This window comes from Sabethes cyaneus, chromosome 1 (assembly GCF_943734655.1).
Source record: "Sabethes cyaneus chromosome 1, idSabCyanKW18_F2, whole genome shotgun sequence".
Classification (NCBI taxonomy): Eukaryota; Metazoa; Arthropoda; class Insecta; order Diptera; family Culicidae; genus Sabethes; species Sabethes cyaneus.
The window spans coordinates 118,677,968-118,697,546 of NC_071353.1; the positions used below are offsets into that span (position 1 = coordinate 118,677,968).

The following is a 19,579-nucleotide window of genomic DNA, read 5'->3' on the forward strand; positions in this document are numbered from 1 at the left end:
CATGGACGATAATTTCGAAGACTCCTGCAACATACAGCCAATAAGAGTGGATTCAACCCCCCAAAGTCAACTCCTTACACTGGAAAAATGGAATACCATTGTGTGCAGTAAAAAAGCAAACTCAGCGCCAGGGCCAGACAAGATCACTTACGAAATGTTACGAAATCTCAGTACAACGGTCAAGAAAAAAATAGTCGATGAACTTAACAGCTTCTACAGTGAAGGAAATCTCCCGGACAGCCTGAAGAAAATCAAAGTCGTTCCAATTCCTAAACCGAATAAGGACCCAAACAATGTCAAATCTTATAGACCAATATCGTGTTTACCCACAATAACTAAAGCGATGAACACAGCTGTTCTCGAAAAGATATGTAAGCACTTGCAAAACCACCAATTCTTACCAGAACTATCCTTTGGTTTCCGTCAAGGAAAATCTACAGAAGATTGTTTAAATTATGCCACTAATCATATTATGCAGGCGAAGCGTGAAAAACAGTTTTGTATCGGAATTTTCTTCGACTTCTCAAATGCTTTTAATACAGTGAATACAACAACCTTAATAACTATATTGCGAGAAATGAATATACCAGATGATATAGTCACATGGATTCATAACTTCTTGAACAACAGAATTCTGTTACTACATACAGAACAAGGAACGCTTCAAAAAACATCTTCGTCAGGACTGCCCCAGGGTGATGTGCTTTCACCGACTCTATTCAATATATATACCTGCCAACTCCACTACACCGATGGTACAGGAAATAGTGTAACAACTATCCAATTCGCCGACGACTTCCTAAAAATTATAAAAGCAAAAACGTTATCAGAAGCTAAATCCAAGGCTCAACAAGCAATTGATTCATTCACAGAATGTAGCACTAAATTGGGGTTAAAGGTAAATACCGACAAAACTAAAGTGATACTATTCCACCACAAAGCAACAGATGTAGGGTTACACATACAGGGTGAGCAAATTGAATGTGTGCGATACCATAAGTATCTTGGTATCTATATGGACCGGAATCTGGGCTTTGGTACCCAGGTTAGAGAACTCAGAGACAATGTAAAACACCGACAAAATATGCTCAAAATAATTAGCAGCATAAAAAAAGGTGCCACGCCCAAAGTTATGGTCTTATTTCACAAAGCCTTGTATGGCAACTATCTTGCCTACGCTAGTTCCATCTACGGAAAAACATCAAATACATACAAGCAAACACTAGAAATAACACATAGACAATGTCAGAGAATAGCCACAGGATGCACTAGGACGACACCAATAAACACGTTGGCCGCTCTGGCCAATGAGGAACCTTTGGAATTAAAAAGATATTATCACACAAAAAAGAAAATAATGCGCCACTTCAAGCAAGGTGATCAAATTTGCCACCAACTCCTACAATTAGATTTGGAAAACAAACAGGAAGAAAAAAACTATTCCTATATGGAATGGGTCTATATCGAAAATAGTGTGGAGGTCACCAAAGTTTACGAAAACATACAAATAGAAAACCCAAAGGCCATTGAAATAATAACTCAGATAGAGGACTATCCAATAAACAAGAAAAAAATGAATACCATAGTTATGAGGAATATATGCAATGCATATATAAACACTAAATTTCAGCTTTGGAGAAAAGTATATACAGATGCTTCCAGGTCTGAAGCAGGATGTGGAATCGGCATCTACGAGGAAGAAAACAATATCAGCGTTAGTATCAGGCTCGAGCAAGACTCATGCATCATGACTGCAGAACTTTTAGCCATTCGGGAAGCACTTAAAGAAGTAGAACAACTTGAGCCAGAAAGAACTGTAATTCTAACGGATTCACTAGCAGCCTGCAAGTTACTAAAGTCGCACCATTCAAATAAGAGATGGGATAGATTAACCGGTGAAATATGTAACTACCTACAATCAACTGGTACGGTTCTTCAATGGATTCCGGGTCACGTAGGCTTGAGCGGAAACGAAAAAGCAGATTCTCTTGCAAAAAACGGAGTAAATAGCTTAGCCATGATTTCAAACAAACTATTATGGCAAGACATGATACGACTGCTTAAGCAACAACTATATTCGGCCACAGATTTGTGGTACAATAAATATACACGTGAAAACAACAAGGGAACAAAATTCCATCAACTGTTTGAGCACTTTCCTATAAAACCTTGGTTTTGGTTCACAAGCTTCAACGGAGAAGAAACCAGGAAACTCAACAGAATTGTAGCAGGACACGATTACTCACACTACTGGCTCTCTAAAATGCAAATAGAAAACTTTGAAGAATGCGAACTTTGTGGTGAAAAAAATACTACAGAACATGCACTATTACGTTGTATTAAATATACACATGTCAGAAACCACTTCGACTGGGGAAATTTTAAAAACATATCGGAATTACTAAAGAACAACACGAGCGAATTACACATCGGCAAGCTGAAGGAAATTCTTCAATTTCTGGATATGGGACATATCGTTGTTTAACGACTAGACGTCACTAAAACGCTACGGTCACTGGCGAATATGAGGCATCGCTCCTCGGGCCATCACCACTCAAACCCAAAAAAAAAAAAAAAAAAAAAACAATTGCCGTGTGGCTCGATAATTAGTAACAATGTTTTAAACGTTTACCGGCTTGTGAATTTGCTTGCATAAATAAAACGGTTATCTAATAATCTAATTAATGTTTCGCCTTGGTCGTGTTGAACCGGACAGCCTACAGCACATAAGTTTAGAATTTCTGTTCAACCATGTGTGGTTGTGATGCCATAGTGGGTTAGTACATGCCGTGTAATCAAAATATGATTTTGCTAACATTGTATTATTTTTTTATCACTAGGGCAAAGGCTTTATCAAACCTCAAAGTGCTCTTTGCACCTGAGGTCTAGAAAATAGTTGATTGATGATTACTCGGTAAGTACAAATATTTTTTAGTAGAATTTATTTTGATCAACGTTTGTTCGTTTATTCCTCAAAACAGTAACATGCTGACGTTTCCAACAACGGGAACCAACAACATGCGGCTGCAACTTCCGCTGAGCTCCAGCAGATCTGTCGTAAGATAAGTTTCTCCAGGGCATCTAATACTAATCGCTGAAATTTCTATTCTACAAGTACGCGCATTTGAGCTTTCAACCCGTGGTTCGATTCCGTCGCGCCCTGCCATTATAGGCATGTACCGTCTGTGATTTGTCCTACAACCGTTAGAAGTGTTGTGCGCGGCACAACCATTCTACGATGTTCATCTTCTGCGTCTAAAAAGTGAAAAAGCCTTAAGGTAAAATTCCTGCAACAGGATAGTCTCTGTGAAATCTTTGTTTTCTACTCTACGTCTAAGTATCGCTATTTTCGTCGAGTTTTTATCAAAAGGTTGTCTATGTTCCACTGTTCTTAAGCGTGAGCATTTTAAGTATAACAATGGTATGAAAAATTATTGAATTGGCTAAGATTAGTGCAGCAAGTCTAAGATCTAGGCTAGAATGATGAAGAAACATAACTTATTTCTCGTTGGATAGAAACTGTTTCACTCTTGAACTACTCGCTGAATTACAAACCGTTTTTATTTATATACTGTAGCAATGTAGAGCAAAGTAAGTTAAATTTGATAGGAGTTCTGTAAATAATTATGTGGCCCTTCTATCTTCTTCTTCTGAGCTTTTAGCATACCGAGTAGCTCAGCAGCTAGACTAGCGATAGCTATTTAATCTAAACATTTTAGCTAGAATGTGGGGCTATTTGAAACAGACAACTGTTGTTTAACACACGCTTTATCCGCTTTCCCGATTGCAATTCCTCAAACCTATGCTCATGAATCTTAAATTTGTGTAGCTAAGCAAGTTAAATGTTTTTTTCTTTACTGATTTGTTTAATCTAAATTACACTCGAATTTTAATATATTCTTTAATTATTCTTTCGTTGATTACGATTTTCTTGTGCAATACTGTGCACAAGAAATCAATTTAATCCATGTCTTTTTGTACTGCTCTTAAAGATCTACTGGTGAAGACTCTGCAGGTGATGTCAATAGCTGCATCCGTTCAATTCTATTGGTAAACCCCTTGCAATGCCGGTTGCAAGAACTAGTATGAGATTACGAACTGCTTTCTGGAGGAAAATGAAACGACTATTCGTACAATTCGTTTATGCTTATGCAGCATCACAGCCTGCATCGCGCTGAACACCACAGTCATGTTACGAACTAAACAATGGTAATGCGTGTCTAACTCTCAGTTGCTTCTACAGTTTTCTTTAAATTCTTAAAATATGATGCTTCGTACGAGACTACTTTGGACTCGCTTTTAGCTTCATGAACTTTTTCATTGTGTTAGTAGCAAAGCTTTTGGCAGTATAGGAAGGGAGCAAAACTAAATTGCTTACGAAGTATTTTCGATACTGGCCTACTCTGGGTGCCAAACTGTTTAAATGTGTTCAATCGAAATAACAATCTTCTAAAAGTTCTTTAAGAATACAGTCTATTATCATTGAATGATAGCGTGCATACAGTACGTAGCTTCCCGCCACACTGATACCGACTAGGTTTAATTTCTGTTTGAAACTAACTCTCGCAGACTTTGCATTCTCCGCATTGTTTTTTCTCCATTGACCAAGTGAAATGCTATAACCCAGCGGTTCGCAATCTTTTTTGGTTCGCGAAACTTCCTGGCGGAGCTCCGTATAGCATTATGCTCGCGAGATAAATTTTTGGCGAACCCCTGTTTGGGAAACGCTGCTATAATCGTTTATGTTATACGCAAGACTGGTTTATTTAATCCCAACTTATTACTATAAGCGCTAGCTGCTAGAATGGTACCTGTTGTTATACCCTACGTCAGCACCCAAATTGCTAATAATGCAATATGTCCAATTGCCAATTTGGTGCTCGTTGAGATCTGGGTAGCAACGCCGTTAAATCGCGTATCCAAAGTACCTATGTGTCATTGAGACCATCTATAAATGCAGCTAGTTTGAAGAAATATATTTTAGTTTGATTTGTTTGAAGAAATATAAATGCCTGTCTACAGGGAAATGAGGTAGATATGGGTATAAATCGCTGATGTAACAGATTATTTTATTCATTATGAGGTAGATCATGGTTGTTTGTTGTCGAAACCAATAATTGGCCAATTATTGGCTTCTGAGGTAACAATGTTGGTTGTAATAATACATTCATTTATTAGACTTTGTCTTAGACTTGAGATACATCATCTTTTCATATAAGGACATAGTTGCCGTGCCCCCAGGGGTCTGAGTAGCCTGAGGAGCCTTGTCAATTACCTTCCCTGCAGGGGTAAATGATTGTTTAATCATTAGCTTTAATCTGTTCAACAATGTGATTAGCAGGAGATTGTGCCTTTTTGACAGGTTCTAGGATTTGATTGTAATAATCAGAGATGGCAGGGTAGGAATTCGGTTCACCCATTGCCTTGTACAAGAGACAAAAATATTTAAATTCCTCTTCGGTGATGTACTTCGAAACTAACGTCTGGTGTGTACTTTGCAACCATTCATCCCGTAGTTTAAGAAGCTGGCCTAACTGGATTCCAGTAGAGACTCGTCCCGGGAAAGCCGTCGCTAACTCCACCTTCCAACGGAAGTTGTCAAAACAGGCCTCTTCGGTAGCTCGCTGGTTAATGCCAGATTTGAAACTGGCGGATGCTGCAGGAACTGGATGAACTGGCATCGTCTGTATTTTGGCTAATACAGAAACCATGTCGTTTGTAAGTGCAGACAGAGTGTGCCCCGATTGAACGACGGTAGTGGCTATAGTATCTATTGACACTTAGAGACAGTGTCTGCACATTCCAAGTTGTTGCCAACAATGATGCTAGTGCGTCTTCATCTATGAATTCCGAAAATGCATCCCAACTTTCGCGGTATTTTGGCTTTTGTTTGGTTAATAAGGTTTTGATATTTTGGACGATCTCTTTCGTCCTTTGGTAATACCGATGTACGATGTAAGTTGCTTTCTGTTTCCGTCAAAATGCGGAATTGATTTAATCGGGTCTGGTATTCTGATTAAGTTTTCTACTGCGTCAGATGTTGGTTCTTCTCGTTCTTGTGGTCTTGGATTGTTGTTCGATACAAGGTTGGACAATACTCTATCTTGATTATCTTGCCTTGTGTTGATAGAATTGATTATTTGCTGCAAGCTTCTCCAGAGGGATTTTAATCCTCTTCCGCTCATTCAGAGAGACGAGAAGAGAAGAAAATCTTGTAGTGCACTAAGTTTGGTGGTAGAACGCTATCTTGAAGTTTTTTCTTAACCAGAAAAAACACCTATCTTGTAGTATGCCTTTTATTCAACACCACGTAGTCTATCTTGGTAACCAGCCCACGGCTGAAAATCTCGATAATAAAGAGAGAGAAAAAGTCTATCTTGGTGCTGCGGTGGCGTATAAGTAAGTTATTAAATTCTATTCACTTATTCATCCTTATTCTGCGAGTCAGGCGACTCAATACGACAATTGTCACTCGCCGTGACTCGAGTGAGTGAGTCGAGTCACCTAAGTAACAAACCCCTGTCAACAAAGTAACAAACCGGGTCACCTAGGTGACAATTGTCACCTGATTCGCGGCGAATCCAAAATAGTCACGTCACTCACCTCACAGAATAAGGGTGATTGTCTTACCAAGGCGTTTGGCTTGCAGTGACTTGTGGGTCAAAGTATACAAAGAAAAGAAAAACTCACCTTTGTTATTGGTTCTGGTTAGATGCAAATCAGATCCTTTGGCCGGATCTGGTCGAGCAGAATACTGGCGAGCTAAGCTTTCCCCTTGAGAACGTTAGAGACGGTATACCCCCGGACAAGTTGCACATGGAGAATGTCTTATTACATATTAGACACTTTGCAGTCACGCTTAAGCTGAGGGACTGAAAGCAAATGCAGATAAAAGTTTTATTTTATTGCTCTGCGTTACACCAATGAATCTGTTAGTTTTGTTTGCTGTGCGGTCTTGATTCTGTTTGTCTACGTGGTCTTACTAATGTTGTACATCACCCCCTTTTGAAAGAATATTGTGGTACCTATAACGAAATTATTAAGAAAGTTATGGTCTGCCTTCTATTGTTTCTCATATTTTTAGTTAGTTAGATCACTTGAAAAATTTTCTGAAAGTTCTCAAAGATTTTTAAGCGATACATTTCATTAGGGCGATATTTTGGAGAAAAAGAGTTTAATCTTAAGCTTCCACCGACTGGCTTACTGGAATTTCTATTTAAGACTAGCTCTCATCAACGTTGCATTCACCGCATTGTTTTTTCTCCATTTCAGTTTGATTGTACTGTGCGAGAAGTGGGTTTATTTTTATTTTATTGCATCGTGGTCGTCCTGGCTTCTATGACTTGTGTGCCTACTGTGCTTTTAGGACCATTCTTTATTATTTTGCGTTTTTTACTCTTGATTCGGAACTATTGCCATATTACCAGTCTGCAATACAGGGCTAGGTTCTTACTGGGCCGTAATATTTCTGTTAAACAATAAAACGCTCAGAATTGTCAATTACGACTGATACAAGATTCATTGAAACAAACGAGACTGCTTACGGTGGCTTAGCAACGCGTCGTGACAGCGTTGCGTTTGGCGTGGTTGATCGGATGATTTCGTTGTGTACCTTGGACTGTCCTACTCAGCATTACGGCAGGCCTCCAGCACATCACTATATATCTAATCTAATATCTAATAACCAATCAGCGATATCTATATAACCTACCTTTTGTTGATATTACATTCTCCGCATTGTTTTTTCTATATTTCCAATCCTAATGTTACGCGCGCGACTTAAGTTTCCCTGGTGAAGGTACGTGTCGAATGCCCTGGTGGGAGAGTGTGGGTTGCGTGTCCTTGTCGTTAACTTTTGTATACTTTAATCTAACATATATCTAGAAACACAGCGATTATTTACTATTCTGTACAATTTCACACATAATGACCTGCACAATATGACATACTGTAAAGAAGGGTTTTATAACTTTCTACCGCAATGTCGGTTTTTTTAGCAGAGCAAATAAAGACTTGATTGTAACCAGCAATTTGCGCGTGAACTGATTCGCTTGTGGTTAGCAGTAACTCACCGTTGGTTCACACGAGTCGACGCTTAATACTGATTGGAGTATTCCAATATACTGCCCCCTCGATAGCCGTAGGGTTTCAAATTTATTCGCTGCCCGAGGGAGTCGACGACGGGAGCACGATTTCAACTCCGTCAACTTCCATCAAAAGTAGAATCGAGCATTGCCGAGCCAGTCTTATCATTGGTTTAAACTAAGGCACCCAATGTCGATGAGTGATGGTCCGGTTAGAATACTTATTTCACGAAGCGATGCGGTTGAGGACTTACTGGGATGCGATGCTGGATACAAGTGGTGGTTCGATGTCTACAGGATGTGGTGTAAGTTGCGCGCGTTGACGTACAAAAATAGGATGTGAAGAATTGGCATTCACTGGCAGGTGTATGATGACACGTCACGCCACGGTCTGATCAAGTCTTCTAGCTTGTGTCCCCAGTACGTGGGTCTGGTTTACTGGAATTTCTATTTAAGACTAGCGTGATCGTCGTTAGTCCGGTTACTAATGTGACTAGCTTCTTCTCGCAGTAAAATAAAACACATTATACACTTGCGATAAATAGATTTGCTCTACGCTTAAAAGAATAACTTTTGTGTATCACGTTCTGTCGAACAGACAATATCCTTTTGTGATTAGAATCGGTTGGACAACAGCTAACCACGAGGGAATATTACAATGCGGCTTTCTGCCGCCAACAACTAGCTCTAACCGCATTGTTTTGTCCCCATTTCTGTTTGATTGTACTGTGCGAGAAGTAGGTTCCTGTAATGAGTCACGCATTGTTCTTGCATCGTGGTCGTGCATCGTGCTTACTTCTGCGACCTGTGTGCTTTTTGTCCTTTTAGGACCATTTTTGCCTTATTAAATTTTTGTGTCTTTTACTCTTGATTCGTAACTATTACGATATTACTGATTTGACAGATTCTTACTAGGTCGTGATATTTCTGTTAGACAACAGAACGTTAGAATTGTCGATTACGATTGATACATGATTTATTGACAACGATGGCTACAAGTTTCCCATAAGACCCCTTGGGCTACATTTCTGTCTAATAACCAATCTGCGATTGGTACATAAAAAGAGTGCTGCTGTCAAAAGGGAGAATAAGTCGAAGCCGTTGTGCCTGTAGGATCGAGTTCAGTTGCCATTGAAAATAATAAACATTCAGTCTGATTACAAGGGTTGTCTTAATCACTACATTTGGCGACGACAGGGAAAAGAAATATTGAAGATTTTCACAACGGAAAGATTTTCAAGCTCCAGTCGAATATCGTGGATTATAATGACGTTTAAAATGGTACGTATGTAGTAATACGGAAAAAAATTGACTGCGATTAAAACAACTTTCTTAAAGTAAATTGTAAAAAGATGCTGAGCCTACGATCATAAAATAAATGGTTTTGAGACCCGGAAAACGGGATGATTCTCGACCCATGCAAGACCCGAAATGTTCGGGATAAGTCTTGCAGAATTATGTAATGAGGCCCGACGAAGATTTGGGATGATCCTCAGAGTGTAAGTGAGCCACGGGTTACCTGGGCTATCACAAGTCAGGGATGGCTCTCAAATAATCAAATGATTTCACATTTAGATTTTTTATAATAAAGCCGTTTCCCTCAAGTGTGATATCTTCTGCCTGCTCTGATTTGCCGGTAAAACAAATCGTTCCACCTTTCATATAATATATTTGAATACACTATCCCCCTTTTGAAGAATAACAGAGTTAATCAAAACTCTTCTCAATATAAAAATTTTATCTGTACCCAACTGTTTCTCTCAGTTTTTGATAACTAGACCAAATCAATGATTTTCTGAAAGTTCTTTGAAGAACAGTATTTTATGCGATGCACGATTTTTCCATAAAGACGGAAATTTCGAACAAAAGATCGATTGCAAACGTTTGCCGACTAGCTAACTTTAATTTCTATTTAAACATAGCTTTTATCGACATTACATTCTCCGCATTGTTTTTTCTCCATTTTCAATTCTAATGCCATGCGCGCGATTTAACTTCCCTCGGTGAAGATACCTTGTCGGGAGAAGTTTTCTATGTGATGGATAACGCAAGTTAACTTTTGTATACTTTAATCTAACACATATCTAAAAACTCAGCGACTATTTACTATTATGTACAATTTCACACAAAAGTGACGTGCACGATATGGCATCTAAATGCCTACTGACGCTGTTGCTACTGCGCAGAAGGGTTTTATAACTTTCTGCCAGAATGTCGGTATTGTTAGTAGAGCAAATAAAGGCTTGATTGTAGCCAGCAATTGGTGCCCGAACTCGTGCGCTTAGGTTGTCGGTACTTTATTGGAGTATTCCAAAGGAGAGTTGCTGAATCTACAAATACATTAGTTTTTCTTCTGGTGTACCGTCGAAGACTTCTACCAGAGAAGAAGCTTACTAAAGCTCATGCTTCTTGATTTTTACACTATATTTCGATCAGCATTAGTCTCTATCAAGATTTTCGGACGCTCGTTAGCTTTCACTACGAGGTCATCATAAATTTGTTTGTATTTTAAAAAATTAATGAAGAAACACATATACTCTGTTCTACTATGACTTTGTAATTTTAAGTTGCAAAGGAAGAGAAGGAAAAAAGTGTGCTGCTTATCACATTTGTTGTTGTTACATGCACTTTCTTATCTGCTTTACTAGAACATAATGGGTTAAGTTGCAATGGCTATTTGCCAGACAATAGATTTTATTGGTTATACGTGGTCAATTTATTTAAGGATTTTGATCTGGTACCTGCACACCTTCCTGACTCAGACTTCTGGCTGGTTAGCCAATTTTGTTAAATGAGTTTCTTGTTAATAAAACTCGAAATCATCATGAAACCAACCACTGCAATTGAAAAACGGACAAATGATAGGGGTTAACTCTAACTACTTTTCAGTGGAACAAATGGAACACACACGTTTTGCGCACACCTAATTAACTAGTCGATCAATTCTAGTATATTTATTATTTATAATGTTGTCTAACCTTGATAATCACCGGGTTAACTTCGTCGCTTTCTTTGGGTCGCTTTACATGCGGACAGGTCATCGTGTCACCACATCACGAGAATCCGATACTGTCCGATTGATCTTTGTAGTTCCACGAATCAAGGTATGCTGCGAGTATGCAGCGATTTCATGATGCGAATTGATTATAGGGTAATAGTTAAATAATGGTACGGCATTGCATGTGCTTCACAAAAAGTAAAACAAACCTAACTCTGTCTATCATCGGAAAATCGGAAAAATTACACTTCGATGAACACTGAACACTGAGGGCAATAATTGTATAATAAAATAATAAGCTTATATGTTGGATGTTTAAGGATTTTTGGAAGTAATATTTTTTAATGTGTCACCGATACTATTGAAACGAAATATGTATATTTAAATACAAAAGGAAAAGATACACGAAGAAGAAAAATTCCAGATTGTTGCAAACAATATGATTAATGTTTTAAGTCTAAATAAAAAATTTAAAATAAACCTAAAAATATTGTTCTTTCTGAAAGAAATTGTGTATTTGATTAAAAAATAACAGTATTGAATTAAAAATAAAGTATGTATATTCAATTAGAACTTAAGATTAGTGTATTAACATATATGTTTAGCCCACTTCCATATTTCTACTACACGCAGAACGACCAAAAATGTTGTTGACACCACTTTTTTTTCTCTGCGTAAACTGTTGAGATTTATCATGCTAGGGTTTTGGTTATGCATGCATTATTGAAACAGCATTAATGTTATACTGGAATATTCGCATAAAGTAAAATATACCTAATCAAGAGATTGTGTGATTTATTTTCAATCTTCGTAACTTCGTCCTGATGTTTTATTCATTTCGAATTATTGACCATTTAGTTTTATTCTTAGATTTGAGGAAATAAAAAATACCAATACACTGTGTTTCCACTTAAAAAATGTCTGATTTTCCAGAACTGGAATGTTTTGTCACTTCATGGTATCTGTTCACTCCGCAAGCCACATCATTTTTTATTAATTTTATCCTTTCATCCCTTAGCAAAACATATCTGAATTCTGATCTGTGATAACGTGATGACAAAAGCAGAAATGTTGGCCACCCTATTGTTCACTCACAAAACCGAAACGAAACAAATATCAGCAACATTCGGTCGTAGTCCCAAGTCAATGGAAATTGAATTTTATAAACAATTGCTTTAGACGGTCTCCCAGTTGGTCTCGAGCTCCGTCGCTGGTCTAACGAACCAGTCGTCGTATGTTCAAATCTCAGCTTAACCCTCTAACGGGCAACACCGTAAAAACGATGCGATCAAGCTAATGACTATTTTATCATGAAAGTACACACGCAAAAACCTTAAGTTCTGATTTTCATGCAAAAATAATTATCTGGAGGAGCGCCAGGTAAGAAAAAGTCCAATTTCTCTTTTTCCTTTTTCATGTCTAACGCTCTGCCCAGATATTTTTTCAATTCAGATATATTACAAAATTAAAATAATGCATGAAGTTTACTCATAGAAAAACTTTTTAGGATAATCATTTTGTTCTAGATGTCCTTTTTCTACAAAAGTAAAAAAGGGAAAATTCGCGCATTAATTATTTTCGAAATTTTCGGAATTATTGTTTTTGAAAGATGATAACTTTTGAATGCATGGTCAGAATGTTATGATATTAGTATCAAAATGTCAAGAAATCTGTACAGAACATATTTTCGATATTGCCAATTAAAAACAAATTTCGTATGCAGCTCTGGAGCTCCAAAAGCGAAGGCCGTCTACAGACGGTCTTACCCGTTAGAGGGTTAATTTGAAATCATTTTCTTTTTTGGCCTTTCTAAGGGGTTTAAAGCGATTCTGAGCTTGATTTGGGATCATTTTCTTTTTGGGCGTCTCTGACCTTTCTAAGGGGTTTAGAGCGATTCTGAGCTTCATTTGGGACCATTTTCTTTCTTGACTTTTCTGGCCTTTCTTAAGGGTTTACAGCGATTCTGAGCGTAATTTGAGATTATTTTCTTTCTTGTCTTTTCTGGCCTTTCTAAGAAGTTTAGAGCGATTCTGAGTTTAAGGGCTGACCACGGTTTTCGGATTAAATAAAGCAGTACAACGGCAATGAGGTAGGCCGCTGCACCAATCGGACTGTCAAAGCGCGTACCAATCGAACAAAATGCATCCCGCGATATTTTGTCTGGGAAAGTCGCCAGATTTTGTTAAATTCTTCATAGATGTTTGCAGCGTTAGAGATGGAAATTCATTTTTCAAATATCAACTTTGGGTCTTAGAATAAAAACAAAGCATGTAGCCAATGCGGCCTGGCAAAGGGTGCACATGTGCATTCAATAACCTGTGTTTACGAACTCCTATCCCTACCTCCACGTGGTTGCCGGCTGGGGTACGCAACCTCGGTTGTCGTACGCTAACAGCGAAGGGGGCATAGGGGCTCCCGCCCACTTTAGGATGGCAGCCCTGTTAGCGGGATAAGGACCCCCGGTTAATAGCCTGCTGTCCGAGAAAACGAAAAGCTAATGAAAACGGATCTAAGATTATTGGCATCGACCTTTAGCATGAAAACTCGGACACGAATCGGAACATGGAATCTACTGACCCTTGCCCAGCAGGACAAGCTGGCTCAATTTGCATTGGAAGCTGGCCGCCTGAAGCTTAAAATCCTGGGGCTGAGCGATGTTCGCTGGACGGGTACTGGCGAACACAAGACATCACCCGAGCAAGTCTTGCTCTACTCTGGCATACGAGGTAAAAATTCTACTCGAGAAAGAGGAGATGAATTCCTACTGAGCCCAGGGACACATGCGGCCCTGATGAAATGGGAACCGATAAACGATAGAATAATCGTTGCCAGATTCAGAACACGGGTTAGAAACTTTACAGCAATCCAGTGCTATGCGCCAACAGATGCTTACGATCTGCAGGAGAAATAGAGTTTCTACAGCCAGCTGAACAGGGTGATTGAGAAAATCCCGAAAGGGGACATTCAAATCCACATGAGCGACTTCAATGCGAAGATTGGCACAAACAAGGCGAAACTTGAACGCGTCATGGGACGTCTTGGCCTAGGAGAGATGAGAGTAAACGCAGAGCTATTTACAGAATTCTCCGGACTCCGGATTCAACCGGATCCAGGAGAAGATCGATGCGATTCTCCGGCGGCAGCAAGCTAGATTCCATGCTGGTCGATCATGTGTAGATCATATCACAACGCTCCGCTTTATATTGGAGTAGATCGATGAATTCCAGCACTCTCGTGTTCGTTGACTTCGAAAAGACGTTCGACCGTCTCAACCATGAAAACATCTGAGACGCACTTAGGCGTAGAGGAGTTCCAGATAAGCTAGTCCATCTCACCGAGGCTCAGTACGAGGCATTCTCGTACAAGGTTTTGCACAACGGCGTTTTGTCCGACCCTATAGGGGTTACTGCTGGCGTGAGACAGAGCTGCATTTTATCACCGCTTCTTTTTCTCATCGTTATGGATGAGATATTAGTTGGAGCAATTGACAGTAGACCAAATCGAGGATTGCCTTGGAATCCTCTGGCGATGGAGCAGCTAAATAGCCTCGACCTTGCCGACGACATTGTCTTGTTCGCACAACGCCGAAACGATTTGTAGAGCAAGATAGATGACCTCTCTGAGAGCTCCCAAGCAGCAGGTCTCGCAGCCAATGTATCAAAAACTAAGTCTATGGTAGTGAACACTGACAATCCCACCGACTTCACAGTAGCGGGACAACAAGTTGAGCAGGAACTCTACTAGCACGGTTGTTATAAAGTTGTGGTAACCGAAATATTTTCAGTCGTAATTCGGTTGCTACAACTATGTGGACCTAAAGTGTGCTACTTGGGTAGACGCCTCTAAAAATATTGGTAGCCGTACAACGCCCGATGGTGGTACCAAGACTGATATTGCCACACGGATCAGGAAGGCCAGGGGTGCCTTTGCAGGTCTGCGAAACATTTGGCACTCAAACCAGATTACTCTACATATGACAACCCGAGTTTTCAACTCAAACGTTAGAGCCGTACTGCTGTTTGCTTGCGAAACGTGGTATGCCTCAGCGGAGACAACGCAAAAACTATTTATTAACCGGTGCCTGCGATATACCATTCGTGCCTGGTGGCCTGACAACTGGATATCCAATGAGGAACTCCGTCGTCGATGTCATCAACGGCCGAGAGCAACAGACATTCGTGAACATAGGTGAAAGTGGTTCGGTCACACCTTGAGAAAAGGAGCGAACGAGATCTGCAGAGAAGCACTCGATTGGAATCCGCAAGGACAGCGTAGAAGAGGCAGACTCAGAGGCTCATGGCGACGCGGCTTAGCCAACGACATTCGGGCTGTAGACGAGAACCTTTCCTGGCGACAGGTAAAAGCCATGGCAGATAACCGTCAGCAGTGGAGATCTCTGATTTCATCCCTTTGTTTTGCCGGACCGGCGGACATGGACACATGAGTAAGTAAGTAAATTTAGTCAATGCATTCTTGTGTAACTATCACCACATCGACAGGCAACCATGCTTTCGTTGCCAACATCTCAGCGTGAGCGAAAATGACATAGCATTTCACCACTGCGTTTCATTCAACAGCCAGCAACGTGATTTGGGCCGGCTGTCAAATGTTGAATCCAAGACATGCACACGCTGTCATTCACTACAGACATTAGGGTGATAGTTAATGAGTGGTGTTAGAATTTTTCAATGCCATACTTAAATATTAAAGCCTGGCTAAAGGTACATTTGGACGCATAGACCAATCTACGTAGAACTCGGGACTGGAGTGTCGCAAATAAATGACTGGATTGCAGCCTTTTTATTCAGCTTTAAGTTTCACAGTGTTACATTATTGCATTTCTGTGGTTCTGATCAAATCTCGAACTTTTTTTAGTATAGAACTTGTCATACCCTGCACAGTTGAAGATGCGACTGAATCAGCATGTTTCTTCTACTTTGAACGCATTTATTTAACACTGTTCGTCGAAGTCGTTGTTTGACAATTGCCTAAAACAGGGATGGTTCGATCACTTTGACTTCACCGTCTCAGCCGAACCAAATATAACAATGTTATATGGAACATTTGTAGAACTTGCTCTAATCTATTATTTTTCTGAACAAAGTTTTGCTGTATCGTTTGTAGTTACGGTACTACAACGCTAGTAACTTATCAGTGACTAAATGAACGTTTATTTAGTCACTAATAAGATACTAGCATTGTAGCGCCGTAACTATAAACGATACAGTAAAACTTTGTTCAGCAAAATTATAGATAATAACCTGTTCTACAAATGTCCCATAGATAGCTTTGTCATATTTGGCCCCGTTAAGACGATACTGTCAAATGAATCAAAATTGAGTCAAAGTGATCGATCCATCCCTGGCCTAAAATTTTTCAATGGGTCGAAACTCCGGAAAATTCGAAGGGTTCATCTCTTTTTGCACGAAATCGACATCATTAGCTGCATTCCACTCCAGCACCACTTTAGGGTAGTGACAGCTAGCTAGATCAGACCAGAATATAACGTAACCCTTATGTTTACGAATGAATGGCAAAATCCGTTTCTTTAAGCGTTATTTCATGTATAAACTGGATGTCATTGTTGAGAAAGTGATGAAAGGCTCAGTCTGCAGCCCACAGCTACATATTCCTTGCCGGAGCATGGCCTTCTTTACGAATTTATCAGCAAACACGAACTTAAACTTGCCTGGCACATCGCCACGCGCAGTTGCAATGTAAAATTTTTGGCCGGAAAGTTGCTTGAAATCCATTTTCACGTAGGTTTCGTCGTACATCAACATACATCCGTTGAATTTCGTCAAAACTTGCTCGAACAAACGCGGAGCACGCTTCTTGGCTACCAAATTCTGCATCCAGTGCCTCCGCATCGGCACTGTTTACTGGCACTGCAAAACTCATAGCCTTCTCGAGCGGGGATATTCCCCGTGATTTGATAGTTGGCATCGTACCTTCTAGCCATACCCCGGATGGGGATGCCATGATTGGACTCAACGCATCTCGATATCTTCCCCATCAGCTTTCGCTTCCTAGTTCCGCTTCTTAAGTTCTTTGTCGCCTTTCCGCACCTAGGTTCTCCTTATAACCTTTTAGAACATTAGCACACTGCTGAATTTGGCATTTTTAGCACTTTCGTCAATTTTGATCCAGACCACTTTGGATTTTTTAAGTGTTTATGCACGATTTTTTACGACATTGGGGTTCCATTCTGCATTGCTCCGCAACATGGTGAAATATTTTGACGGAACTTGTACCAGTTGTTTTTTCATAAACAAAGTTATGTCAAATGGTTCCAGTTCCTACCACAAGAGATGTGCCGTTGACGCACGAGGGGCGTACAAATTTACTTTTAGCCAGACTTTACGGAGCATTAGGATCAGTAACCTACAGAGACAATAGATTACAGAAGCGCCGGGACACTCAAAAACCGCTAAATTTTGAACGAAAGCGGAGAGTTACCTTTATTTATGATGGTACTCTCCGTTTTGTTTCAAAATTTAACGGATTTTGAGTGTCTCGGCGCCTCTGTAATCTATAGTCTCTGTAGAGTAACCAGCGGTAGCAATGACCAGCAGAGAACCCAACAGTCGGATGGATTTCTTTTTCATTTCATAACAAAACAGTAAAAAAAACTCGATTAATCTTTCCTTTATTGTTTGAAACAAATCGAAGGATCATCCGTGACGAGACGGCAAGTTCAAGTTTTTTCTTCTTCTTTAATTTTAAGTTGTATATTCTCGAGTCAGTGTAATTACATCGTAGTAGTCTGCGAAAAAAAGAGATCCTAAAACCGGAGATTTGCTCTAGATATTTACACAATGAATGGTTCGTTTTCCGCCTTGTCGTAAGTCCTTTGTTGATTTCAATCTATTTGCAACTAATCCTGTCAATATCGAGAACGTACGAGTTCGGAATCCATGTTGCTAATAAACCAACAATTTGCTTCCTGGTTGCTCCGGTTTTCTACTTGTCCACTGTTTTTTTTTTCAGGCGACGAAGATTGGAAATGGCACCATTTAGTTTAGTAATTACTTTAAATACGTTTAGTTTTAAGGCTCTTTCGCCATCCGTTTGTTTTGAATCTTTTTTGGCAGGTATGTATATAAATATCTATATATTTCGAAGATAAAACTATTCTTCTCTTTTTCTCTGCGTTGTTTTGAACAAATTTATGTTTCTTTTAAGTTTCGTATAACTAACACGAGTTGTTTATTCGATTTGCTTTTGCTGTTTTCGGTGTTGCACCTGGTGCAATCAGTAACGTGTTTTTTTATTTGTTTTATTAGTTAGTCGTTCGGTTGACTGGGGGTTTATCTCTCGGAACATAGCAAATTAGGTTGTTCAAGAAGGGATAGCCTCTTCGCTATGTATTCTGCGACACGAAGATTGCTGCATTCGCGGTCAAACATCGACTGGAGCCGACCGCCAGGCGCCATTATTGCTGGACAAACTACCGCTTCGACTGACAGGTCCCGTAGAGCAGCCGTTAGAAACGTAACATCAGATACTGCTCGAGCGTCCATTGGCGGTGCAGAAACCCGAACTGGTGGTCGTCGTAGCTGTCATAGTGATTTGCGTGACCTGCAGATGTTGCGGTGTGGTTGATGCGGTTGTCGGCGTAACCGCCAGCAAATGCTGCAGTTGTTGCTGGTTTTGCTGATGGGTTGGCGACTGATGTGGGCTGTTGTTGTTGGACGTACCCTGCAGCAGCGAACCATTGATGGAAGTTCCGTTCGCCATCCGGCGAGTGCCATTCGAATAGTTGTAGTGATGATGGCGACCGTTCAGTAGAATTCCCGTCGACGGATGCTTCAGGGGGAACTTTGGAAAGATGAAAAAAAACAATTCAGACCATATTGAGAAACATAAACTAATCTGAAATGCCGAAAACTCACGTCGGTTCCTCGATTGTAAAGAGGCTTCTCAAACCACGGCCATCGGATGGTTCGAAATAGGGTATTTCGGAAGTCCTCACTGAACAGACAATATATGTAGAACGTGAGTGAATAGTTGATCAATTCTAGCAGATTCGCCAGAGCTCGGAATAGCTGAATCGAAAAAAGTACAAACTATTTTAGTAAATGTTCAAAACGATACCATTAACCCTTACCTGGAACGAGTAGCTGGACAGATGCTCTGGTGAAAGTGTCACGTGAAGAAGCGCCATCGGCGAGACACAGATCAGAAAAAGAAGTGAGGTGCTACCTGCAAAACAAAAACAAATGTTTATCGAATGCGAAAAACTCCTTCCAGCGGGCTGTTCTACCTAACAACATCATAAGCCGCCGTTCTTCGGCATATTTCCTCGAATCATCATCCTTGGTGTTGATCCGGGATAACGTCATGCGGCGGCGTTTATCACAGGTACGACGATACACAATCATTATCCTTAGGTTGAAGCCAGCAATTAGCACCGTCGGTGCGAGCTTGAAGACAATCTCCAATATCACCTTGTAAATCTGAAATTCGTGTACAATATCGTGAATATCTAACAAAA

General features: G+C 40.0%; 1 protein-coding gene and 1 long non-coding RNA gene across 2 annotated transcripts in view; one reads left to right on the top strand and one right to left on the bottom strand.

Moving 5' to 3' along the window:
- Positions 1 to 2,617: 2,617 nt before the first annotated feature.
- Positions 2,618 to 11,512, top strand: LOC128742918 (uncharacterized). Its single transcript, XR_008412272.1, has 3 exons — positions 2,618 to 2,776; positions 2,841 to 2,914; positions 2,982 to 11,512. It is a non-coding gene; the product is annotated as an uncharacterized LOC128742918 (long non-coding RNA).
- Positions 11,513 to 18,582: 7,070 nt separating this feature from the next.
- LOC128746163 (FMRFamide receptor) overlaps positions 18,583 to 19,579 on the bottom strand; it is a 140,540-nt gene continuing 139,543 nt past the window's right edge. Inside the window, exons 9-12 of the mRNA XM_053843208.1 lie at positions 19,349 to 19,541; positions 19,193 to 19,287; positions 18,978 to 19,130; positions 18,583 to 18,903 (exon numbers count right to left, since the gene is read on the bottom strand). Coding sequence (XP_053699183.1) covers positions 18,583 to 18,903; positions 18,978 to 19,130; positions 19,193 to 19,287; positions 19,349 to 19,541 — 762 coding nt within the window. The remainder of the gene's footprint in view (positions 18,904 to 18,977; positions 19,131 to 19,192; positions 19,288 to 19,348; positions 19,542 to 19,579) is intronic.